This window comes from Dromaius novaehollandiae, chromosome Z (genome assembly GCF_036370855.1).
Source record: "Dromaius novaehollandiae isolate bDroNov1 chromosome Z, bDroNov1.hap1, whole genome shotgun sequence".
NCBI lineage: Eukaryota > Metazoa > Chordata > Aves > Casuariiformes > Dromaiidae > Dromaius > Dromaius novaehollandiae.
In genome coordinates, this window is record NC_088132.1 from 25160073 (window position 1) to 25180440 (window position 20368).

General features: G+C 37.2%; 1 protein-coding gene across 1 annotated transcript in view; it reads left to right on the forward strand.

The window, feature by feature from the left end:
* Window positions 1-17636, forward strand: part of LOC112981857 (guanine deaminase) — a 32763-nt gene extending 15127 nt beyond the window's left edge. Inside the window, 9 exon segments of the mRNA XM_026097822.2 lie at window positions 79-106; window positions 1533-1640; window positions 2714-2821; window positions 4957-5054; window positions 5828-5895; window positions 6340-6486; window positions 8930-9048; window positions 10186-10213; window positions 10999-17636. Coding sequence (XP_025953607.2) covers window positions 79-106; window positions 1533-1640; window positions 2714-2821; window positions 4957-5054; window positions 5828-5895; window positions 6340-6486; window positions 8930-9048; window positions 10186-10213; window positions 10999-11069 — 775 coding nt within the window. The 3' untranslated portion in view covers window positions 11070-17636.
* The last annotated feature ends 2732 nt before the right edge of the window (window positions 17637-20368 follow it).

The window sequence follows — 20368 nt, forward strand, 5'->3', positions numbered from 1 at the left end:
TAAGTAAATATTTTCTGTATTTTTCTTAATTTGTAAAATATATGACAATTATAGTAATTTTTTTTCCATCCTTTTCAGGTTTGTTAAAGAACTGCTAGAAAAGAAAGTAAGTAGAGTTCTCCTTTGTATTCACTTTAGTATTCAGAAAATGCTATGTGGATATATGGAATTACTAACCCCACTGACAAACTTTATTGGCTTAGTGACTAATCAATAAAAATAAGCCTTTCTAACAGCAATTCTCAGTATGCACAAACTGTTCTGCTAGCCAGATTGTTGAGAAATGGTTTTGTAGCCATATAAATTCAGTTTTGTGTGGTCAGAGCACAACAGAATAATGTTCTGTGAATATTCTTTATTCACTTCAAAGTGCTCTGCTTTCTACAAGGGACAATTTTCTGTTAAAGAAAGGTGGAAGTCAATACATCCGTCTGTGGTTTATCTAAGCACACTAATAAAAGAAGGTCTTCTCACCAACAAAAACAGATGTCTTTACGGTTCAGTTACTATTCCATTACCAAGTTAGTATTTTGGATCAGCACATGCATTCAAGTGTGTTTCTAAAGAAATTCTGCAGGTACAGGTCGACACTCCTATATTAGAAGCAGGGATTCTTTTTTCATCAGCCTTCTGTTTTCTGTGGCTTAATTTGTTAACATTTGTATCTCAAGGTTTTCAAGAATAGAAGCCTAGAGTCTAGTGCCTAAATTGGAGTAATTAGTGGAGTACTCTCCTGAAATCCTCTATCTGGGAGGTGCGATAAAAAAATTGCAAAGCAAGGTATCACGTACTTCCTTCTAGTAGATGCACAGTGACAAGCAGTATTGCCTGTATTTGCGGGCGGAATAATGCAGTTGTCTATTTTTTTATGAAAACTGTCATCCAGAAGTCAAAGTGTAAAGTAAACAACTGCAGCTGTGGTTTAGATATCTTTTCCACTGTTTTCTGGTTGCATAGCATATCTGGGCCTATCTAATCTTCCTGTCTATGGAGTGTAAGGACAGATTTGTTGTTATCATGGGCGGAGAAGATCAAGCAATGAAAAGGCGTTTGTTTTTACAGAATATGCAGTTTTGCATCATTTCCTCTCCTTGTGGACTCTCTCTTTGAGGCTCATGGAAGCAGGACTCAGGAAGAAGTCTGTTCATTCATCTGACTCATCTCTCTTAATGCCTACTTGACTTCATCAGCAAATTGAGAAAGCATTCGGTGCTTCTGTTGAAGTCTGGTAAAATCTCAGTGAATTAAGAAAAGAGTTCTAATAAAAAAGCTTCTTTTCTGAAAACAATTTTAATGATTTTAGTAAAAAAAAAAAACAAACTGATTCTCTATTCCTATGATGAAGTTTCTAATAAAAGTCAGAAAATGACTGTACAGATTATTTATTCATGTCAGCAGCGAAGGATGCAGCAAGGAATGAGCCATACAGACAAAACTTAATTGTTGTGTAAATGCTCGTCATTCATTCTGCTCTTTATTATGGTTACTGATACATATGTGCAATCTCAAGCATGTCTTTTTGATATTTGCAGTATCCAAGGGTACAGCCCATAGTAACTCCTCGCTTTGGCCCTTCCTGCTCAGAGGATTTGCTGCGTGCTCTTGGCAATTTTGCCCAGGCTCATGATCTCCATGTACAGGTAAATTCTGAAAGTTCTCTATATAATTTATATGTTGTGCATAGAAAGCATACAGACCAGGCAGTTTTCGTAATTTCGGCAAAACACTTAAACTACATTCTTAACTTTTAAACTTCTGTCTTTTAAATTCCTCTGAAATTACTAGTTGTCCTCTACCAGATCACTGTGACCTGCACAGGAAATGAGACATCTTGTAGCTGGAAGGCTCCACATTTCAGCAACTCCCAACATGTGGTTACTAGGAGGCAACAGCAAGTATTGGAGATTAGAGCAACCTTTAGGTTGCTAAAGGTTTCTCTCCCCTATTCCAAGCTTTTTACCTCTGTCTCCCAGCCTTCTGCTGTTCCTGCATAAAGCAGATTTCAGTAGATAAAAGAATTAGGTACCTTTGTATCATATTTAACTTTGTCAACATAGATGTAGGATTTACTGTGTGATAAAGTTTCTCTGGTTAAAAAAAGCTTATAGGTCTGTTAAAATTTTGAGATGTTTCTTTTTTGGTTACACAGTTCTAAGTATATAGTGTACTAAACCTACCCTACATTAAGATTATTTATCATTATGAGGCAGGGCATTTTCAAAATACAAGTAGTACATGCTCCAGTGACAGCACAGGATGAGCCAGATTTTTGCTTATACCAGGAACTACTCAGTCTATGTGAAGATATGTGGAGCAGTTACCCTTTATGTTGCCCTGCTCCCAGGGTGCACACTGTGGTGGGCTGATATCTTTTATCTTGCAGTTGTATGTACTTTTTTTGTTTATTATTTTAACATTTGCCAAATAGCAAGTGGGTCTTTATGTCACCATAGTACTGGGATGCCCAAGCATTCCTTTCCATATCAATTTTAAGGGAATAAAACAGCTACTCTTTTGGATCCTGCAGATCTCTCTGATGGAAGTAGAAACATTTGAGGGCTGGATCTAAATATAGATTTAATAAAGGCTAATATCTAGCCATCATTATGCATTTGGAACCACTAGATTGCTCAGAAGGTTGTAATGTCAGGTTTATCGTTATATAAAGCTAAACATAAGCAGATACTCATCCCTGTATATTTTCCTATTGCAGAGTCACATAAGTGAGAATGAAGAAGAAATCAAAGCTGTGGAGAACCTGTTTCCTGCCTATCAGAATTACAGTGATGTGTATGATAAAAACAAACTGCTTACCAGCAAGGTAGTTGCATAGAACCTTCCACAGGTTTATCCAAATTGAGAATATGTTGGTGAATTGTAGTTGCCTGAGAAGTGTATTCTTTTGTCTAGGTCAGGAGACATAGTGACATCTAGGGGAAAGAAATCAGGCTTACGTTCTCTATTACATAGGTGTTGGTCATGGTATTGGAAAGGTATTGCAGCTTTAGACAAGCCCATGCTTTCCCTAAGTATTTTAGGAAAGATGAGCACTAAAGACACTTTATGCTACCTGATCCAATTTCCAAGGACTCCAAAGAGGATTGGAGGCAGTAGGATGAGAAGGAGGTAAGGTAAAGCTAGTAATGTTGCAGCTGGTTATTCTTGAGCAGTACCCAGTTAACCTTGTATTACAATGTTCCCACATGTTGGTGCTTCCTGAAGATATTTTTTTCAGCAGTTTCCTATGGAAAAGTAGCTTATCCTGTTGTATTCTGTGTGTGACAGACAGTTGACTGTTCCTACTACCCCAAAACATTCTGACCTCATTAGCTGATTTTACCAAATATTGAAAGAGGCATAGTGGCCTGAAAAATTGAAATTCATTGAAGTTTTAAGCTGGCTAGATAAAGGCAGGCAGATCTTACACCTGCCCACACTAAGTAGAGGTTGGAGTGTGAGGTCATGCCTTATTAGATATCAGAAAGCCCATGCCAGAGAAATTTTATAAACATCTAACTACAGTCAGATTGCTTAAACAGTTAAACTGATTTAAAATTTTAGGAGAGAATTTTCAGAGACACAAAGGACAGTTGGAAGCTCCATGAGAACTGGATATCGAACTCCCATTTCTGCCTTTGAAAATCTACCCCTGCAAATTACATACTTATAGTCCTTTTTACTTGAGAAGTCAATAGAGACTACTTAAGTATGTACCTGATACTAACTTTTATTTTATTGCACAGTATTTTGCATGCTAAGTTGTTGCATAAATGTGGTAGAGAGAACATGGGTCCCAATTCTGTCAAACTTTTATATCACTTTTATAGCACTAGAAATTGTCACTAAAAATCAGGGTTACCAGTGCTTTCTGATGCCATACTCCTTGCTTTGAGAAAGTATTGTTTTAAAGAGAAGCATAACAAAACAACAGGACTCTTCCCTTCCCTTCCGAAAACCTAAGACATCAAATTAAACGTTTTTAATGTTGAAATATGTTTTAATGCTGAAATACTTCCCTTTGTTTTTGAAAAAAAAAAAAAGTAGAGGTCTACAGAGATCTGGTTCAACAGATAATATATGCATTTGCTTATCTTAACATGTGACTACTGTCATTGGATTTTCAGTTGCATTTGAGCTTGAGAGAGGGCAAGATATAGTAGGTATAGTGCCATCAGGGGATGTTCTGTGAGAGCAGTCCTTGTGCAATTCTGATTTATATCACCAGATTGCAAGGCCTAATAGAGCCCTTTCCCTGTCATATCCCTCTCTCTGAGTAGGCATTTGGCGTATTAGATAAATCAAAGTAGATTTGTCTGGGAGTAACTAGCATATGTCCTATTAAATGATACTATCTTATCCTCCTATGTTTTGTGTATACTGCTTGTGAACTTATCTTTAAAATCAACCATGTAAGCCAAGAAGGAAAAGTTGTTAACCATTGCTATAATAAATTAACCTGTATTAATCAGAGAATATTCCAGATGAAATCTGTGTGGTGCAGAACTTCAGAGAGACCACGGGAAACAAGCTAAGGGTGTATACATCTTCTGTTGTACCTGATACGCTCCTAACCCCGATACTTAATCTCCGTAGTAGCCATAAAATACACATCATAAGGTTACTACAGCGCTACAGCAACTGGGGAATTCTTGCTCTTGTTCCTTGCAGCTCTTATGTGACAGTCACAGTCAGGGCAAGAGTTAGCATCTTATCGTTTTATAGAAGGAAATGAAAAAATGCAAGGGGAGTGATATGTCTCTTAAGGTCTGATTTAAGGCTTACTGAAGTTAATGATAGTTTCTTCCCAGTTGATTTCAAGAGACTGTTACTGCATTCGTTTCTCTTGATGGTAACAGGTACCCTTTGGGCTATTCAAAGCAATGCAACAAAAATTCATTCACAAGCACTGAAGTAAATCCAGTGTAGAGTTAAATCAGTGATTTTCTTTCTCTTTAGACAGTGATGGCCCATGCCTGTTATCTTTCTGAAGAAGAACTGAAACTTTTTAACCTTCGTGGAGCTGCAATTTCACATTGCCCCAGTTCAAATTTTTCGTAAGTAAAAAAAAAAAAACCTTAACTGTACTGTTTTAGATAAAGCTGTTGTTCACATGGCACCCTCAGTCCAGCCTACAATCACAAGGTTGGATATAGGCCAGTTTGTTCCACCAGAAGTAGCCTGATGTATTGGATCGAGGATGACTCTTCATATTCCACTTCTGCATGGTATGCTTTAGACTGACTAGAGATCTTTGAGTATAATAATACATATAGGAATGTTTCTTTCTTTAAACTGTAGTTTCTTATGACTCTTCTGTCAGTGACAGATTCTAGTTATCTTCCATTCCTCTAAGAGTATATGTACGTTTTTGGGAATTCTTGTAGTTTTATGACATGACTGGATCCATTTTAAGGAATCTGTTAAGCGGACAGGAGGCCAGCCAAAATAGTGTGCTAAACGTTAGCACTGATTTTGCCTTTAATGTAATCAGTATCTGTTTGCGATAACTTACCAGAGCCTCATGAAATGAACTCGCATTTCTTGAGGTGTATTTTACATCACGTTTGGATTTTCTTCCCAAATATATTAAGGCCTGTTTTTCAGCAGATAACTATAAAACTGGAGGAATTTTCTATTACAAAATTTTGCTTTACTTTCAGTGATTAAGAAACGTAATTCAGGTTTATGAAAGCAAATGCTGCGTCATTGTTGCCTAATATGTCACGTGCATTCTGAGAGCTGCTCTAAAGCCCTACTCTTACTGAATTGTAGGAATAAACTTTCTACTGTATGTATCATACAAGATATGTTTCTTATTCCAATCTAGGTTGTGCAGTGGTATCTTAGATGTACAAAAGGTTCTGAAACACAATGTGAAGCTTGGCCTTGGCACAGGTTTGTAGTTTGCTATAGAACTAGTCTATTTTAGAAACAATCGGAAGATACAAAAACATTTCACATGTTTATATTTTAAAGTCAGCATGATTCCAACCCATAGACCTGATTTTCTTTGTTTTCACTACTTCAAACCTAGCGCTGGTCAAAAAATGTTAAAAAATACAAGAATGAATGAATGAAGTCATGTTCCTGTCATGAGAATAAGCAGGGTCTGAAGTGCATATTTTCACGTTTCTGTTATCCTATGTTGCCTTTCTGTTTACCTGACCTTGTATGCAAGGGCACCTTTATTAGGAATTATATGTTGAAAAACAGTGCTTAGCAATAAAACTTCTCATGCTTACCGCATCTGCCCCATTGTAACATTTAACTAAAGCTCAGAATACTTTGATCCAGAGAATTATTCCCAAAGCTTCTTTCTAAGATTCTGATCTCTTCTAGATATTGCTGGTGGATATTCAGCTTCCATGCTTGATGCTATCAGGAAAACAATGATGGCAGCTAATACCCTTCAAGTTAATAAAGTGAATGAAACAGGACTAACTCTTAAAGAGGCTTTTCGATTAGCAACCCTAGGAGGAAGCCAAGGTAAGAAGAAATTTCTCTAGAATGTACATAGACAACTACAGCTCTTTTTGATATTGTGTCCCTGTCTTTACTTTTTTATATTGTCTTTTAAAGGTGGCTGAACTCACAGATTTTCTGATGCCAGGACTAAGTCTAATAATATACGTGCTGGTTAGAAATTTCTTTCAGTCTCTCAACAATACCAGGCTGATTTCAGAAAAGCATTCATGTTAATGTTGACAAGTTAATAATAGAATCTTAATGATTTTTCAGGGCTTTACATTTTATTTGAGAAAATCCTCAGACTTGTCGTCCCTGCTGGTTTTATGTTTATCACACCAATTGGAAAGACTTTGTTTTCTCAACAACCAACAGTTAAAAAAAAGCAGTGCAATTACTATAAAATTATGCGTCATATTTGTCATCTGCTGCTTAATTTGTTTCTTCTTTTGAGCCCTAGGTGAGGCGGCTTATCAATGTCTTTCCAGCAGAGCAAAACATGATGCAAATCACCCCTCAGACAAAAGCACGAAGTTTAAACAGCATATGCATCATGATTATTTAAGATGCAGTTGCATCTGCAGAATATAGTCATCATATCTGATACTCTGGTTCACTGACATATTTTGTCATGATCGGTATTCACAAATACTCAATTTTTATACAATTAGCAAAGTTTTATTGGACTTCGTATGATTTTGCAGAAAGCAAATCCACACACAGGCAAAAATTTATAATTGTTTCAGTTAGCGGAAATGCACCCACTACCGACTAAAGAACTGGTCCTAAGCCTTTTCAGTGTAACTTTGTTGTTCTTGTGAAAAAACACTGGTAATGGAAACTAAAAGTATTAATGGAAACTTGAAAGATGTAATGAAAATTTCATCAAGTAGCTTTTCTCAGGTGTGCAGCTGAATTTCTAGAGGGTATAATGGGGAAATAGAGAAGACAGTAAGAAAATGGGCAGGAGACATAAAAGCAGAGTTCCGTTTCCCAGAATAAATACTGTGCTAATCAAAGGTTAGAGTAAGTAAATTCAGATGCAGAAAGGAAAAGTTTTCAAAATCCCAAACTCTTGCGTGGTTTCTTCCCCTCCCTAATACTCTGTGTTTATTTTATCTGGGTTCTGGAGTTTACAGTACTATCATGTATTTATTTTATATATTGATTTTGAAGTATTTTATCCTTACTGAATTACTTTCAGAAAGGGGGTAGAATATAAATTGCTGATATACCCGGCCAGTAGCCTAGACGAGTAGAGTTTTGAGAAATTTACATGTGACAGAATTTTTGTTGGAATAATTTGCTTTGCTGAGACTCCTGAACACTTGTCACCCTCTTGTGTTTAATCTAAAAATTGCATTCTGCTCACAACCGAAAAGAATATGAGGTCATTTCAGTTGAAACTGCTAAGTAGTAAGAGCTAGTATTTCACCATTATGAAGAGTTTAAATATCTTTATGGTATTGTGAAGTTCCTGTCACACAGGAGGTTTGTTAAAGACTGAAGTTCATTTGTCAGCCAAGTGCAATCTAAAAACAAGTGAACGAATTATGTGCAAATATTATCCCCTTTGATAACCTAATTTAATTCCTGAGCGTTGAAAATGTTGATTTCACATTCAGATACTTTGTACAATGTAAAAATATCCTAAGTTATTTCAGTGGAGATATAAAGGCATCTCTTTAGCTGTTCCAGGCACTTGGAAGCATCCATTTATTTGTGACGAAACTGTAGATTTGCAGTGTTTGTGGACCTGAGATCTAGAGGTTATGATGAAGCCTGAAATAGTAGAGCTAAATAATAGAGTTTTCTACTATGAGACAAGCCTTACAGCTGAGTGTGGGAGCTTCAGATTTGGAGATTTTTTTTTATCTCATCTTATTGGTCCTTTTCTTACTAATTACCCTTTATTACACTCTCAAATAACAATAAACACACCTTATTTATTACTATTATATGTTACTATGCAAACCGTCAAAGTTGCTTAAGCAACTGTGTTACCTGCTTTGGCAAGGTGAGCGTTATTATATACCTTACTATTGCTCTGACTTCCTTTCATTGGCCCTTTTGGAACTTCCAGGATTTTGCAATGGAAGCAATTATTATTCTACTTTAAAAAATTAGTAGTTTATGTATCAGATCTGCACATGACTCAAAGCTAAGGGAGAACATTCAAAGAACAAAAATTAAAATGGGGTTCAAATTGTTATTCAGATTTCTCTTACCCTTAGCAGATGCCCTTCATCATTCCATCAAAAGATACATATTTTTACTGAAAAGTTACTTAAGAACTCAGATGCCAGCATATTCACTGTTATAATTATTTTCAGGCTTTTCCTTGTTACAATCTAAACTCTTGTAGTTTTTCTTATGGACATCTCAAATAAGTTGCCAGATGCTTCCATATAGTGGAAAAAGGCTTGCATTGAAAATCTGTTTGTGAGCTTATTTTGTTTCTCAGTTCTAGGACTAGAAGATGTGATTGGAAACTTCGAAGTTGGCAAAGAATTTGACGCACTGCTAATCAACACAAAGGCTTCAGACAGTCCTTTTGACTTGTTCTCTGCTGATGCTTTTGAGGTAATCAGAACAGGGTTAATGACTGAACAAATCACTGAAAATAACATGGTAAAGGGCTGTGATATAACCAGAATTATTGCAGCCTCTTCAAGGTTATCCCATTGATAGGAATCAGGTGTATTGCACTACTGCTGTCTGTGTTGTGACCCAAGAAGTACAGTACTATTGTCAGGATCGTATTAACCACAAGGACAGTCTTATTCCCCTATGAGGAAAAATGCATATAACATTTTAATGTACGTTTTAATAGCTCAAGTTGGCAACTGGAGTCAGCCAATTGCAGTGACAAATAGCAGCCAATTGCAGTGACAAATAGCAGCCAAGAAAGAGCAATTCAGTTTCAGTTAACATTTTGAATTTATACTGAAGAACCTGTTCCCAGTCAAAGTACAGGTTGCCTTGACTTCATTGCTGTTGTAAATTGAAACAAAAACTCAGGGTAGCTAATTTGAATTAAAAACACAGGTTTCGTGTGAATATATAAGCACTATTGGTATTATGCAGTAGGGACAGCTTTTCAAACAAAACCTTTCTGTGATTAAAAAAGGTGAGGAAGGACAGTTGCTTGAATTTACTGATGTGGCTAGACTGCTTATTGCTGCCTCTGTTGTGAAGGCCATCATTCACTTAGAAATGCTGGCATAACTGGTCAGGTAATTGTTCCTTAACCTCATTCAGTCAGAGTAATCTGGGTTAGATTAAGCCCTTTGAATTGTAAATGTTTTTTTTCCTAAATGGAATCATTCTGGAAAAAAAAAATTCCATTATCAGTCAAAACTTTTCAGCCAAATTAGTAGTTCTCAGGACTATAAAAATACTTACAGCTTTGTGCTATTTTTCAGTAGCAATAAATGAATTTGAGAGCTCTGAACATGGTGGGGGGGGGAGTATTACGTTGTAGGCATATATTTGTTTAACTACTGTCAAAGTTGTACAGTATTTTCATCCTGAGACATATAGCCTCCTTACTGAAAATTAATTATTAGAAAACATGCAAATTAACTTTTGATTAACTTTTGATTTTGATTAAGCATATTTAGGAAAACTATTTTTACCAACTATTTCACACTTCAAGTAATTGATTTGGGATAGCAGATACTGCTTTCTGAATTTCATTTTCTCTGATTTTTTTTTCAGGATACCCTCCAGAAGTTTCTGTATCTAGGTATGTTTTGATCGTCACCCCACACAAAATTCTGTTTTTGTTTCATATGTCAAAAATCTTCTAAGCTGGTGTGGAGATTACTTTACATTTATTTATAAATATTGAGTAAGAATTAAGTAGTGCAACTTTTGTCCTTTGGGACCTAGTAAAATACGCGGTTTAACATTATCAGATGCACTAAGTTTAACTGTCAGATTTGTTTTCAGAACAAAGTACTTTTGCAGACCAATTGCTGTTGTGGTTTTTACTCCCAAGCAAAAAAGCCTTAAAAAAACTCTTTAAGAGATTAGATATTCTTTATAGGACATTGTCTGGACCAAGGGCTGTGCTGCACATCATAGTGCTATGCAGAGGTTTTGGAGTCTGTGTGGTTCTCTACTTAAGCTTTTTTTTTTTTTTGAGAAGTTAGCTCAGGCAAAGCAATGTCCTAACACACCTTTACTAGTGGCTGGTACTTTAGTTAGTTCAGATAGATCTGTGCAGCAATGCATTTTCTGTACACATGTAATTTCAAGTTTTGAATCTTCTAAATACATAGAAAATCCATGACATTATTGCAAAAGCTGAATGCAGGCCCTTTTTTATTTCTTCAAAAAAGCATGGGTACTTTAATGTCCATTGATCTTTATGGTAGCCCTAACAGTTCCTCTCCAAATAAAGTTTCTCAGTCATAGTAAACAGTCACTGAAAATATATATTCCAAAACTCAGGATGACATCATTTTCAGTAACTAGATTGGTGCATAGATTTATGTGCGAATTTCTCTTTTGACTGTGTTATTTCAGGTGATGATCGGAATATTTCTGAAGTATATGTGTCTGGAAAGCAAGTGGTTCCTTTTTCAAGTTCGGTATAAATCCATTTCTCTTCTGCAGAGCATTCCACTGATCATTCTGCATCTGATTTGGAAAAGATTGGTTAAACACAGTGCCTGATCATCAGGAATGACACCTCATTTTTTGTTTAATGTTTCAAAACTTGCAAATGTTAGAAAATTTGTTAGACCTTTAAAGAGTTACTTTACCAAAACTGTCGCAGTTCTAAGAGGAAAAAGGCATTTAAATTTCTCTATGAAAATAGCGTGTATGCACTGATAGGACAGCTGCTGTTCCTTTTATTAATAATGTAGGAAGTATTAAGATGACCAATGAAACTTTCCTTGTCTCTTAAGCATTTTAATTTCAAGAAACCAAACAACCCAGTACTGGTAAATCTATTTTGCAAATACTGAATGTCATGGAAGAGTGCAATTTCCTTAATATTATCACTGAGTATGTGATAATATAAACTTAGTGGCATTTTGGGGCATTTAAAACATTTTCTGGTTTTCTTTAGGTGCTTGATTTTTAAAATGATGATTCCATTTAAAACGTTATTTTTTTAATAGAAATAAAATAAGAAGTGTGTATTTATAAATAAATAAGAGTCCTTATTCTCAAAGAGTTAACACTTGTCATTAGTACTTAGATGGAAGAGGGCTGGTGGATGAGCCATGTGAAAAATGCATGGTTGGTCAAATAGGTCCAAGCTGGGAGAGCCCAAGGGCTGTATTGTTCTGTGATTCTATGAACTGAAACTCTGTATCTCCTCGGTTTTGTTCTTAAGACCAGAAGTAATCAACCTGATCATTTTTGTACCGGTTCCACTGAATTAGCTTTGGGGGAGTGACAGCTGAACGAAACTTGTGTTAAGTCAGAAACAGGCACTAGGACATCTGTATGGGCTACTCTGTGATAAATAAATGAATAGGGTTTTTTTTTTTTTTAGGCCGGAGGGAGTGCTTCATCTAGTTTAACCTCCTGCAGAACCTTCCCAAGTTCTTTTTCTTCTAACTATTGAGACTATGGATGATATGATGTCCCTTCACCTTTCTATAAGAGAAATGAGTTTTTTTTTTTTTTTTAAAAACAAAACCCTAGAAATGGATTGTCCCTGGCTGCTACCACTGTTGACTTGAGATGGAATTTCTTGTTAGAGAAAGCAGCAGCTCAGCTTTAAAGTGCCCTTTTGTGTCTTTCGCCACTGAAGGAATCATAATTGCAGCCCTCTACAATTCCAGGTAAAACAAAATTGCCATTTTTATTTTGGAAGTCTGTGTGACTTCCTCTCTTAAAAAAAGCATACTTCCCTATTTTTTATCTGAGACTTTTTTTCCTTGGAGGATTAGTTGGGAGGTTGCTTCCTGTTGCTCGATTACTGTTTTTGCAACACAAAGGGTATAAGCTTGAATTTCAGTGCCAATAGAGACAACGTTGTACAGAGTTACCATAATCATGTATCGAATATGATTTTAAGGCCTGCTTCAAATTCCTTTGATTGCATTGAGCTTTGTTTCACACTTTTACCTCTCTGCCTGATGGTGTAAAGGTGCAAGACTTCCTCATGTTAGTGAAATGGGGGAGGTAACTGCATGAAAGTTTCCCTTCATGTTTACTTCCCAGAGGATGGTTGGCCCAATATCACTAAAATTTTGATCTGATTTTAAAAGCATATTCGGAGCTTATGTGCAATTAAGGTTAGGCCTACATGGGACAGTATAGAACCATGTAGAAGTATTCAAGCTAGCTTATGCACTGAAGGCAGTATAGTCTGTCTAGTGCGGTGTTTTGCCTAAGCTGAGTAGCCCTGCTGAAGAGCATGGTATATTGGCTTGCAGACACCACTCTGATGCAGCAACGCTGCTTGCTCATTTAGAGCTAGCTCAGATCTCTTCGCATGTCACTGCACTGTGCCATATGTGTGCTCAAGTATAGTCTTAGTATCCATTATATTTAATCATTCCTAAGGTCTTAGGAGTTAAGGTTTAAGGATTAAGATTTTCACATTCAGTCAGAGTGCTTTTCCTAACAGTTCTGGTTTTCATATGTCCCAATCTCCTCCAAGTAACAAAATTTCTTGGCAGATACAATCTTCAGTTCTTTGACTTCATTTCCTGATTCAGAGAGCATTTTTCCTCACAATTTTTGACATGGATTTAATTGACCATATTTCACATTCCAGAACCAAAGAACTGTGGTACTCATGTTTTAATCCTTCTGGTTACTGTTGGAAACTATTTTTAGGAAGTTGCGTGGTTTTCAGCTTTGGCTTTCCTGCAGGAATGTATTCTGGGATGGAGAAAGATTGCACAGCATGCTATATAAGTTTGTGCCACACTACTTTGCTTCCAGAGTTATGAATTAAATCAACACTTTTATTTTAGTGGTAGTCCAAACTGTGCCTGATTTTTATTGCTTTCCTGCTTTTTTGTAGTTAAGAATGGGATTCAGCTCTTCATAAAAGATTTGGGGGGAGGGAAGGATTGCTTTTTTGCAAACTGGGAATATAAAAAAGCCTTTAACAAGCTCAACACTACCTCCTGCTGGCCAGGTTACAAAGGGACTCCCTAGAATAACTGCTGCCAAAGAATTTTGAATTTGAATATTGGCTGTGTAACGAGCAGTTTGATTCTAATTAAATTCAGGCACAAGGTAGGAACTTAGGTAACTGATTTTAGCTTTACTCGTATGTGGTCATTACTCAGAACTGGAGAATCAGCTTTTCAAGAATCTTAGCTGGAGGAGTAACTGCAGGTAGTACTGTGTGCTCTGCACAGCATCATGCAATGCCCAGGAAAGGGAGGAGCAAGGACTAAGTTGAATAGCATCGTACTAAACACTGAGGTGCTTAGTGGCTCAGAAAAATAAGTGTGAATTTGATGTGAGAGGAAGCCAGTGGAGGAATTAACGTAGCCATATAACAAACAAACTGGAAGGTACTTTCAGCAGCAGCATCTTGAATAGAGTTGAATGGACCATGATTGTAATGCCTGAAGTGGGGTCCTCTGAGGTGCTCCCATAAACTGGTTGGGTGGAAGATGGCTTATGCCCAAAATTTTAAGGTTCCAGGGGATCCTTTGTGATACAGAGGATATAGTGGCAAGGCTTTTCAGAAACAATTTTGAGAAAGTCACTGAGGATCCCGCTTGGAAGTATTAATCCTTGGGAGACTCTGACTGTGTGTACATTGTCAAGTTATTTGGTGCAGTAGGAGTGGATCCGTAGATGAAAGAAGTTACTGCTGAGACTGATACACCTACCCTGTATACGGCTTCTGACTATATTAGTCCAATTCCCTGGATACATGTCGCCACTGCACGTGTGGTTTGAAGCAGGCTAAGTAATTGGTTCAGACTCTGAATGGCTCTGTTGGAGGTTAGAGTGCACTTGGCAGGCATCTGAGCCTCCAGTGTAGTCTCCTCCAAATGCAATGAAATCCTTCTGCATCAAAACCACTCTGCAAACTGAACCAATGTTCACTAAGTGAGCATGATTGGGGAATTCACTTCAAAACGGCACTACTGCCTCTAATCAAAATGCTCATGGAGGCTAGGCCTTCCACTCTTTTCCTGCCATCCTCATTGGCACAAAACTGATTAGCAGACGATAAATCAAAGCAATCTCCTTTTTTCTTCCTTCCTCTTTCGAAAAAATGTGAAAATAAGGCAACAAAATGCTAAGGGGAGATGAGTAAGTAGAAGAAAAGATAGGGCTTTTTTCCAGTCAGTATAAATCGACATAGCACCATTGACTTTAGCTAAGCATCTGGCCCTCAAAATACCAGTGTAAGATAAAACCTCTGGAAAAATGTACACCCAACTGTTTCCAGATGTCACTCCCCATTAGTTCTCTTGCCGAATTGTGGATGGGATCTTTGTTTTTTAATGTGTCTTTGTGTTCGATGTCAGCACGCCATTCAGACAAAGAGGAAAAAAAAAAGGGTAGTTTGGAAAGCTTGCTTGTTGGGACAATATACTTAATGTGCTCTATGTTCAGACCAGCACTTATTTATTATAAATGGAATCTATTTGAATTATTTTTGTATGTTGATCTCATTGTGTCACTTTAGTTTTTGATTATTAATGAAATGGTACTAAGTATCGCCTGTGCATTATGCAGCATTATTTGAATTATTCATGTGTGGCAAGTGGAGTTCTGCACTTTAAAATGTTGCCTTGGCCTAATGTTTGTATTTATTCTGTGGTTTTTTGCAAACAGAAAGCTTTGTAGGGAAAAAAATGTGTATTTGTTCACTGTACTGAACATTCTCATTATTATAAGTAGAATTTCTGCCAGAAGAAGAAATGTTAAAATGACCCTGCTTAAAAGTCTGTGCCTGATTATACACTCCTGGACGAAAAGTATAATGGTTTTATGAAAGCTGACATGAATAGTAATGTTTTAATTAAAAAATACTTAAAGAGAGATAGGTTTTTACTTTAATCATGGTTATGCAATGCAGATTAACAAAAGCCAAATCATTCTTGCTAAACATCTACCATTCTACTGAGCAAACAAGAATATAACCATTCTTGTTTATACACTAAACAAGAATACACATGTTATTTTGAAAAATAAAAAGCCTGAGTTTTCTCCAAGAGTATCCCAGCTTTAAAAATAAGATATTAACAACATTGCTCAGACAAGATGTTTAAAATGTTGTTTTAAGCATTTCCAGAAATAATCCATAACAGATGACAAGGTGAATAGTTTTTAATACAATACATGGTGCTGCCTTACCTGCAGCCCTGTGTGTAGTTGTGGCCAATGCATCTCTAAAATGATGGTGCACTACTAGAAGACACTTCAAAAAAGTCAAGGGATTTTGAGAATTTGAGAAGGGCCTGGAAAAAATTTAATTCGGAAAGGTTAAAAGAGAGAGGTAGACAAGAGAAGGGTGGTAGCAGAATACAAAATAATGCAAAATAGAAAGAAGCTAGATCAGAGGAGCTCATATGAAAAAGAGGATGAAATTCTAGGTGGGAAATACAATGTTAAAGAAAAAAAAAAACTTTTTCAAGAAACATTCAGTTAAATCAGGGACACCATTCCTTCTCCAAGTCATCGAGGCCCAACAGCTGAACAGATTTCTGAAGGGAAACAGTCATCTATATGCGTAATATCCTTTCCTGCCGTGCTCCTTGTGGTGCAGGGATGACTGAGTCCCACACAAGAACACAGATAACTAATGTGACCGGAGTTCCCGAAAATAAGCTGTTTTAAAAAGCAGATCATTCTGAACCTCAGAACACTGCAGAGAACACAGCACATTTTAAATTACATGAGCATATGTCTAATACTGAACTTCTGGGTACTAAGAATTTGGTCAAAAGTTTTTTTAAACGCTTGTACTGCACGAGCAAGGACTTCTGCTTCTCTCAACAGAGAAGCTAGCAAATCACATCTGCAAGGCTCTGCACATCTGCACACACATGCGCATGCACACGCACACGTTGGGCAGTGAAAAGGACATCATCTGTTGTTTGAAGCTCAAAAAAAAAAAAAAGCTCAAAAAGCTGAGCATTTTTTTCGGAGGGCAGTTTCCTGGAAATCTCAGTGGAAGCTTTTTCTTGGAAATTTCACTGAATCAGAATTTGCTCTGACCAGTGGGATCCCCTCTGGCTTTGGCAGTGTCAGTCTTGTGAAAAGAAATGCGGTAGTCGTACCTAGACTCCCCGGTCAGGATTCAGACTTGTGTATTAGATTTAATTCGGCTTTAGTTCCTGATTTCTCATACCATTCATTTTAATTTGAAAATAACAATTCTGAATGAGTACAGTTGGGAGCAAGGTAAGCCTCAATTATCTTATACCCATATATATCTGATACAGGATCTTACACCCGTCCACCTAATGCTTCAACTCAAAGGATTTGTCTGCATCAAGAAGCTGCTACTGTGTTTGCGCAGCTCTTGCGCTCAGTGATTTGGTTTAATGACTTGAGTCAGCCAGTAACAATTAAATTCAGGCAAGACTAGGATGTGAACTGTGAGTAGCTGACATGTACATAAAAATGTTTTATCTTGGTCTGCACTTAAGTCGCCAAAGGCTTTGCTTACCCAAATGGTCCTAGGCGCATTTAGATACAAAAACTCCCTGGAGATGAGCTGTCAGTGGAAGGAACTAGCGCTGGCAGCAACTGAAGGCTTCAGCCTCCATGTCTTACTTGACCTTGTGGCTTCTGAGCTGCATTAGACATTCCTTTAAAGGCTCTTAGCGATGAAGCTTTTAAAAAGCAGTTGCACATAGACCTTAGCTGAGGAAGGTTGTGGCAGGAACTCTGTCAACCCTTGCTTCGAGACAACCTTCTTTCCCCAAGGGAGACTTGACATCTCCCTGGCGTGAGCTTTACCAGTCTGGTCCTTGGTTGTCTGCTTATCACCTGTTGTGTGTAGGGTCTGGTTCCTTTTTTCGTGAAAAATACCTATCTGGAGTTACATTGTGGAGTTCCTCCTTCCTGTTGTGCTCATGTACATTTTAAAGGAGGAACAATATTTTTGGAATAACGGTATATGTGGTTTGCACTGTTCTGCTTGTTTTTGATTGTGCTAAATGGGAACTTATGTACTGTTGAAACAAAATAAAGAGGCCTTGTGTTTACATTAACCCTCATCTTTTTCTGTGTATGACTTTGGAGGAGAGAGGAAAAACATGGCAAGCTGGCTAGCGAAGATGTACAGTGAAGACCACAGCACGCAGCAACATGTCAGAAACGCACAGAACTTATCTGTTCCCCAGGGAGCTGGGGTGCAGCCATTGCAGAGATTTGTAAACACTGCTTAATATGTATGGCATTATTTTAGGGGATCTTTCTCCAGATTCAAAATTCTTGCAGCGTTTCATGTAACTTTATTACCAGATTTACTAGCTTGATAAATCAAAGCAGCTGCTTCAGTGACATTTTTATTATTTTGTGCTTAAGTAGACTATCCTGAACTGCTTTCTTCTCATGCTTGGTAGCAAGTACAGAGTCACATCTCCTTTAGTATGTTTTTCCTCACTTTTTAATTTTTCAAAGCTTAGGCATGAAAATGTCCCCTATCTAAGCAGCTCTGAAACACACTAGAAGTAGATTTCCTTAAAACAAAAACTCCCACAGGAGGACCACTAATTACACACTGAGGAATTGTATGCTGAGGTTTTGAGAATTATATGCAAGTTATTACCAAATTATGCAAAATTATGTGTGCATGAAATAAAGCTGTTTTGTATTTTCATCAGCGAGCTTATCAGCGGAAGTCATGCAAACGAGAGAAAACAGAATCGAAACAAAACTTCTTTGTAGGCTAGTGTTCTTAATAGAAGGGTTCATTTAAACTGTTCGGCATAGGAATTCTGCTACTTAACATTTTATCTTGGAAAACAGCAGTAAGAAATGCTTTTGTAACATTTTGCTAGAATACTATGTTAAAATTTTATCCAAGAACTATCCATTTAAAGCAGTACAAACTCCCAATGTGAGCGCAGTTGTTAGACTATCAAGGGTATGTAAGCCAGGCTGAAAATTTGAGAGCCTTTGGGTAAGTTGTCAGTAAATCTCAAGTTACAATTAGCAGTTTCACTGCAATGAGTAGATGCAGGCATAGTGTGCACAAGCGAACACAGAATTCGCAAGCTTGAAAAAACCCTACTGAATAATCATGAGTGCATTACCAGTCTGATTTTTGTCAGTCTCCTCCCATGGCTATTAAAAAGAATACAAAGGCTTTTGTTGGTTTGGGATCAATTACTGAATTATTTATAACTTAGCTTAATAGGTTTATAGCTTATGAGTAAAGACCACAGTTAAAAATGCAAAAAGAAGTTTGCCCCATGCTTTTCCTCTGTAATTAGCTATCTTACTTCCAAAGAAATGAGTTTATGACTGCATTCTTGCTTTTATTTCTGATTAAAACTGTCCCTTAGCAATTACCTAAAGATATACCCAGAAATTCTGTAAAACCCAGATGAAAATATCAGTGGCGGCTCTTCTCATATTTTGTCTTAAAGGTACAATTTTAAAATGCAAGGGGTGTTTTGCTTCCTAGGACCTGGAGGCATTAAAATGGTGGCTGGAATCTGATCTCAGCCCCCAGTTAAAACAAATCAAAACCTATCACCACGCTGGCCAAGGTCCATAGCTGTAAGTAGCCCAAATCCTGTGATATTTGGTAAAGAATATCAATTCCAGCCAGCTGCAGGCAGTGTTAACTCTCATTATAGTACACTACATTTCTAGAGAAATTGTTCCCTGGGCTTTTATTTTTGAGGAGGAAGGAAGGAAGAAACGATAGGACAACGTGGGGCTATAAAGACAGAACCGTGCAAAGTTTCACCATTAGATTTACTGGGGTTGTTTTACTATATAAGATTTCTCTCATTAACACCACTCTTCTGATCAGTATGTGGATCGTGCTTACATGTGAACATCTGTGCAATCAGTTTTTGATTATCACCTTTTCTGTGTACAGATTACAGGTCTCAGCTTTTGCACAAACAGTACTTCAAACGTATACGTTACAAAACCTTTGGATAAATGCTTTTGTGTGTGAAAATGTACCAGATTGCTCAGGTGGTTAATTTGATGATTTACATTCACAAAATAATGCACACACAGGCGTTTGCATAAGCAAGCTTGTGAAAATATTGTGACATTATTCATGGCTTCTTTTCATATTTTTTTCAAAAACATTAGTTCAGGAAGAGCTTTCAAGCAGGCCTACCTGTGTATGTGCAAAGCTGCCTTTTAATAAATGCTCCGTTTTGAAAGCCAGCGGGTGCATCATCAGCATTTTAGTTGAGAGCAAGAGTGAGCTGTCTGGGTCCCTCAGTCATCTCCACTTTCTGCATTTTGCTTTGCATTGTGGCGTAGCGTTGGAGTGCACAACTGCATTGCTTTTAAATAAAACAGAAGATGTGCTTAGGTAATGCACCTACTACATGCAACGGATATTCAATCCATGGGACTGGACCAGAGCTAGTCCATAATAAATGCCCAAAATGTGTAGTGTGAAGGTCAAGTCCTTAATACCATCTGTTCTGCTGTATGCTCATACTGTAGAGTACAACTTGCTAATGTAGGCTATAAAATACATTTTGGTTGCAGAACTTGAGCATAGTATAAATGCTTGTAATTGCTGAGTTATAAAGTCTGTCCCTTGAATCAATTCTCTTGTTGCAATTTATTATTGCAATTCAGTTTATGTTGTTGTTCGCCTTTAAAAGATACATGTTCGTTCCTCCTTCACATTCTTCTAACCGGCACATTCTTCATGATCTTAAAAAGCAAGACATTATTGGCAGGACGTAAGTTACGGAGATTTGGTTTAAGACTGCCTCTGAGAGTGGAGATAAAGCAT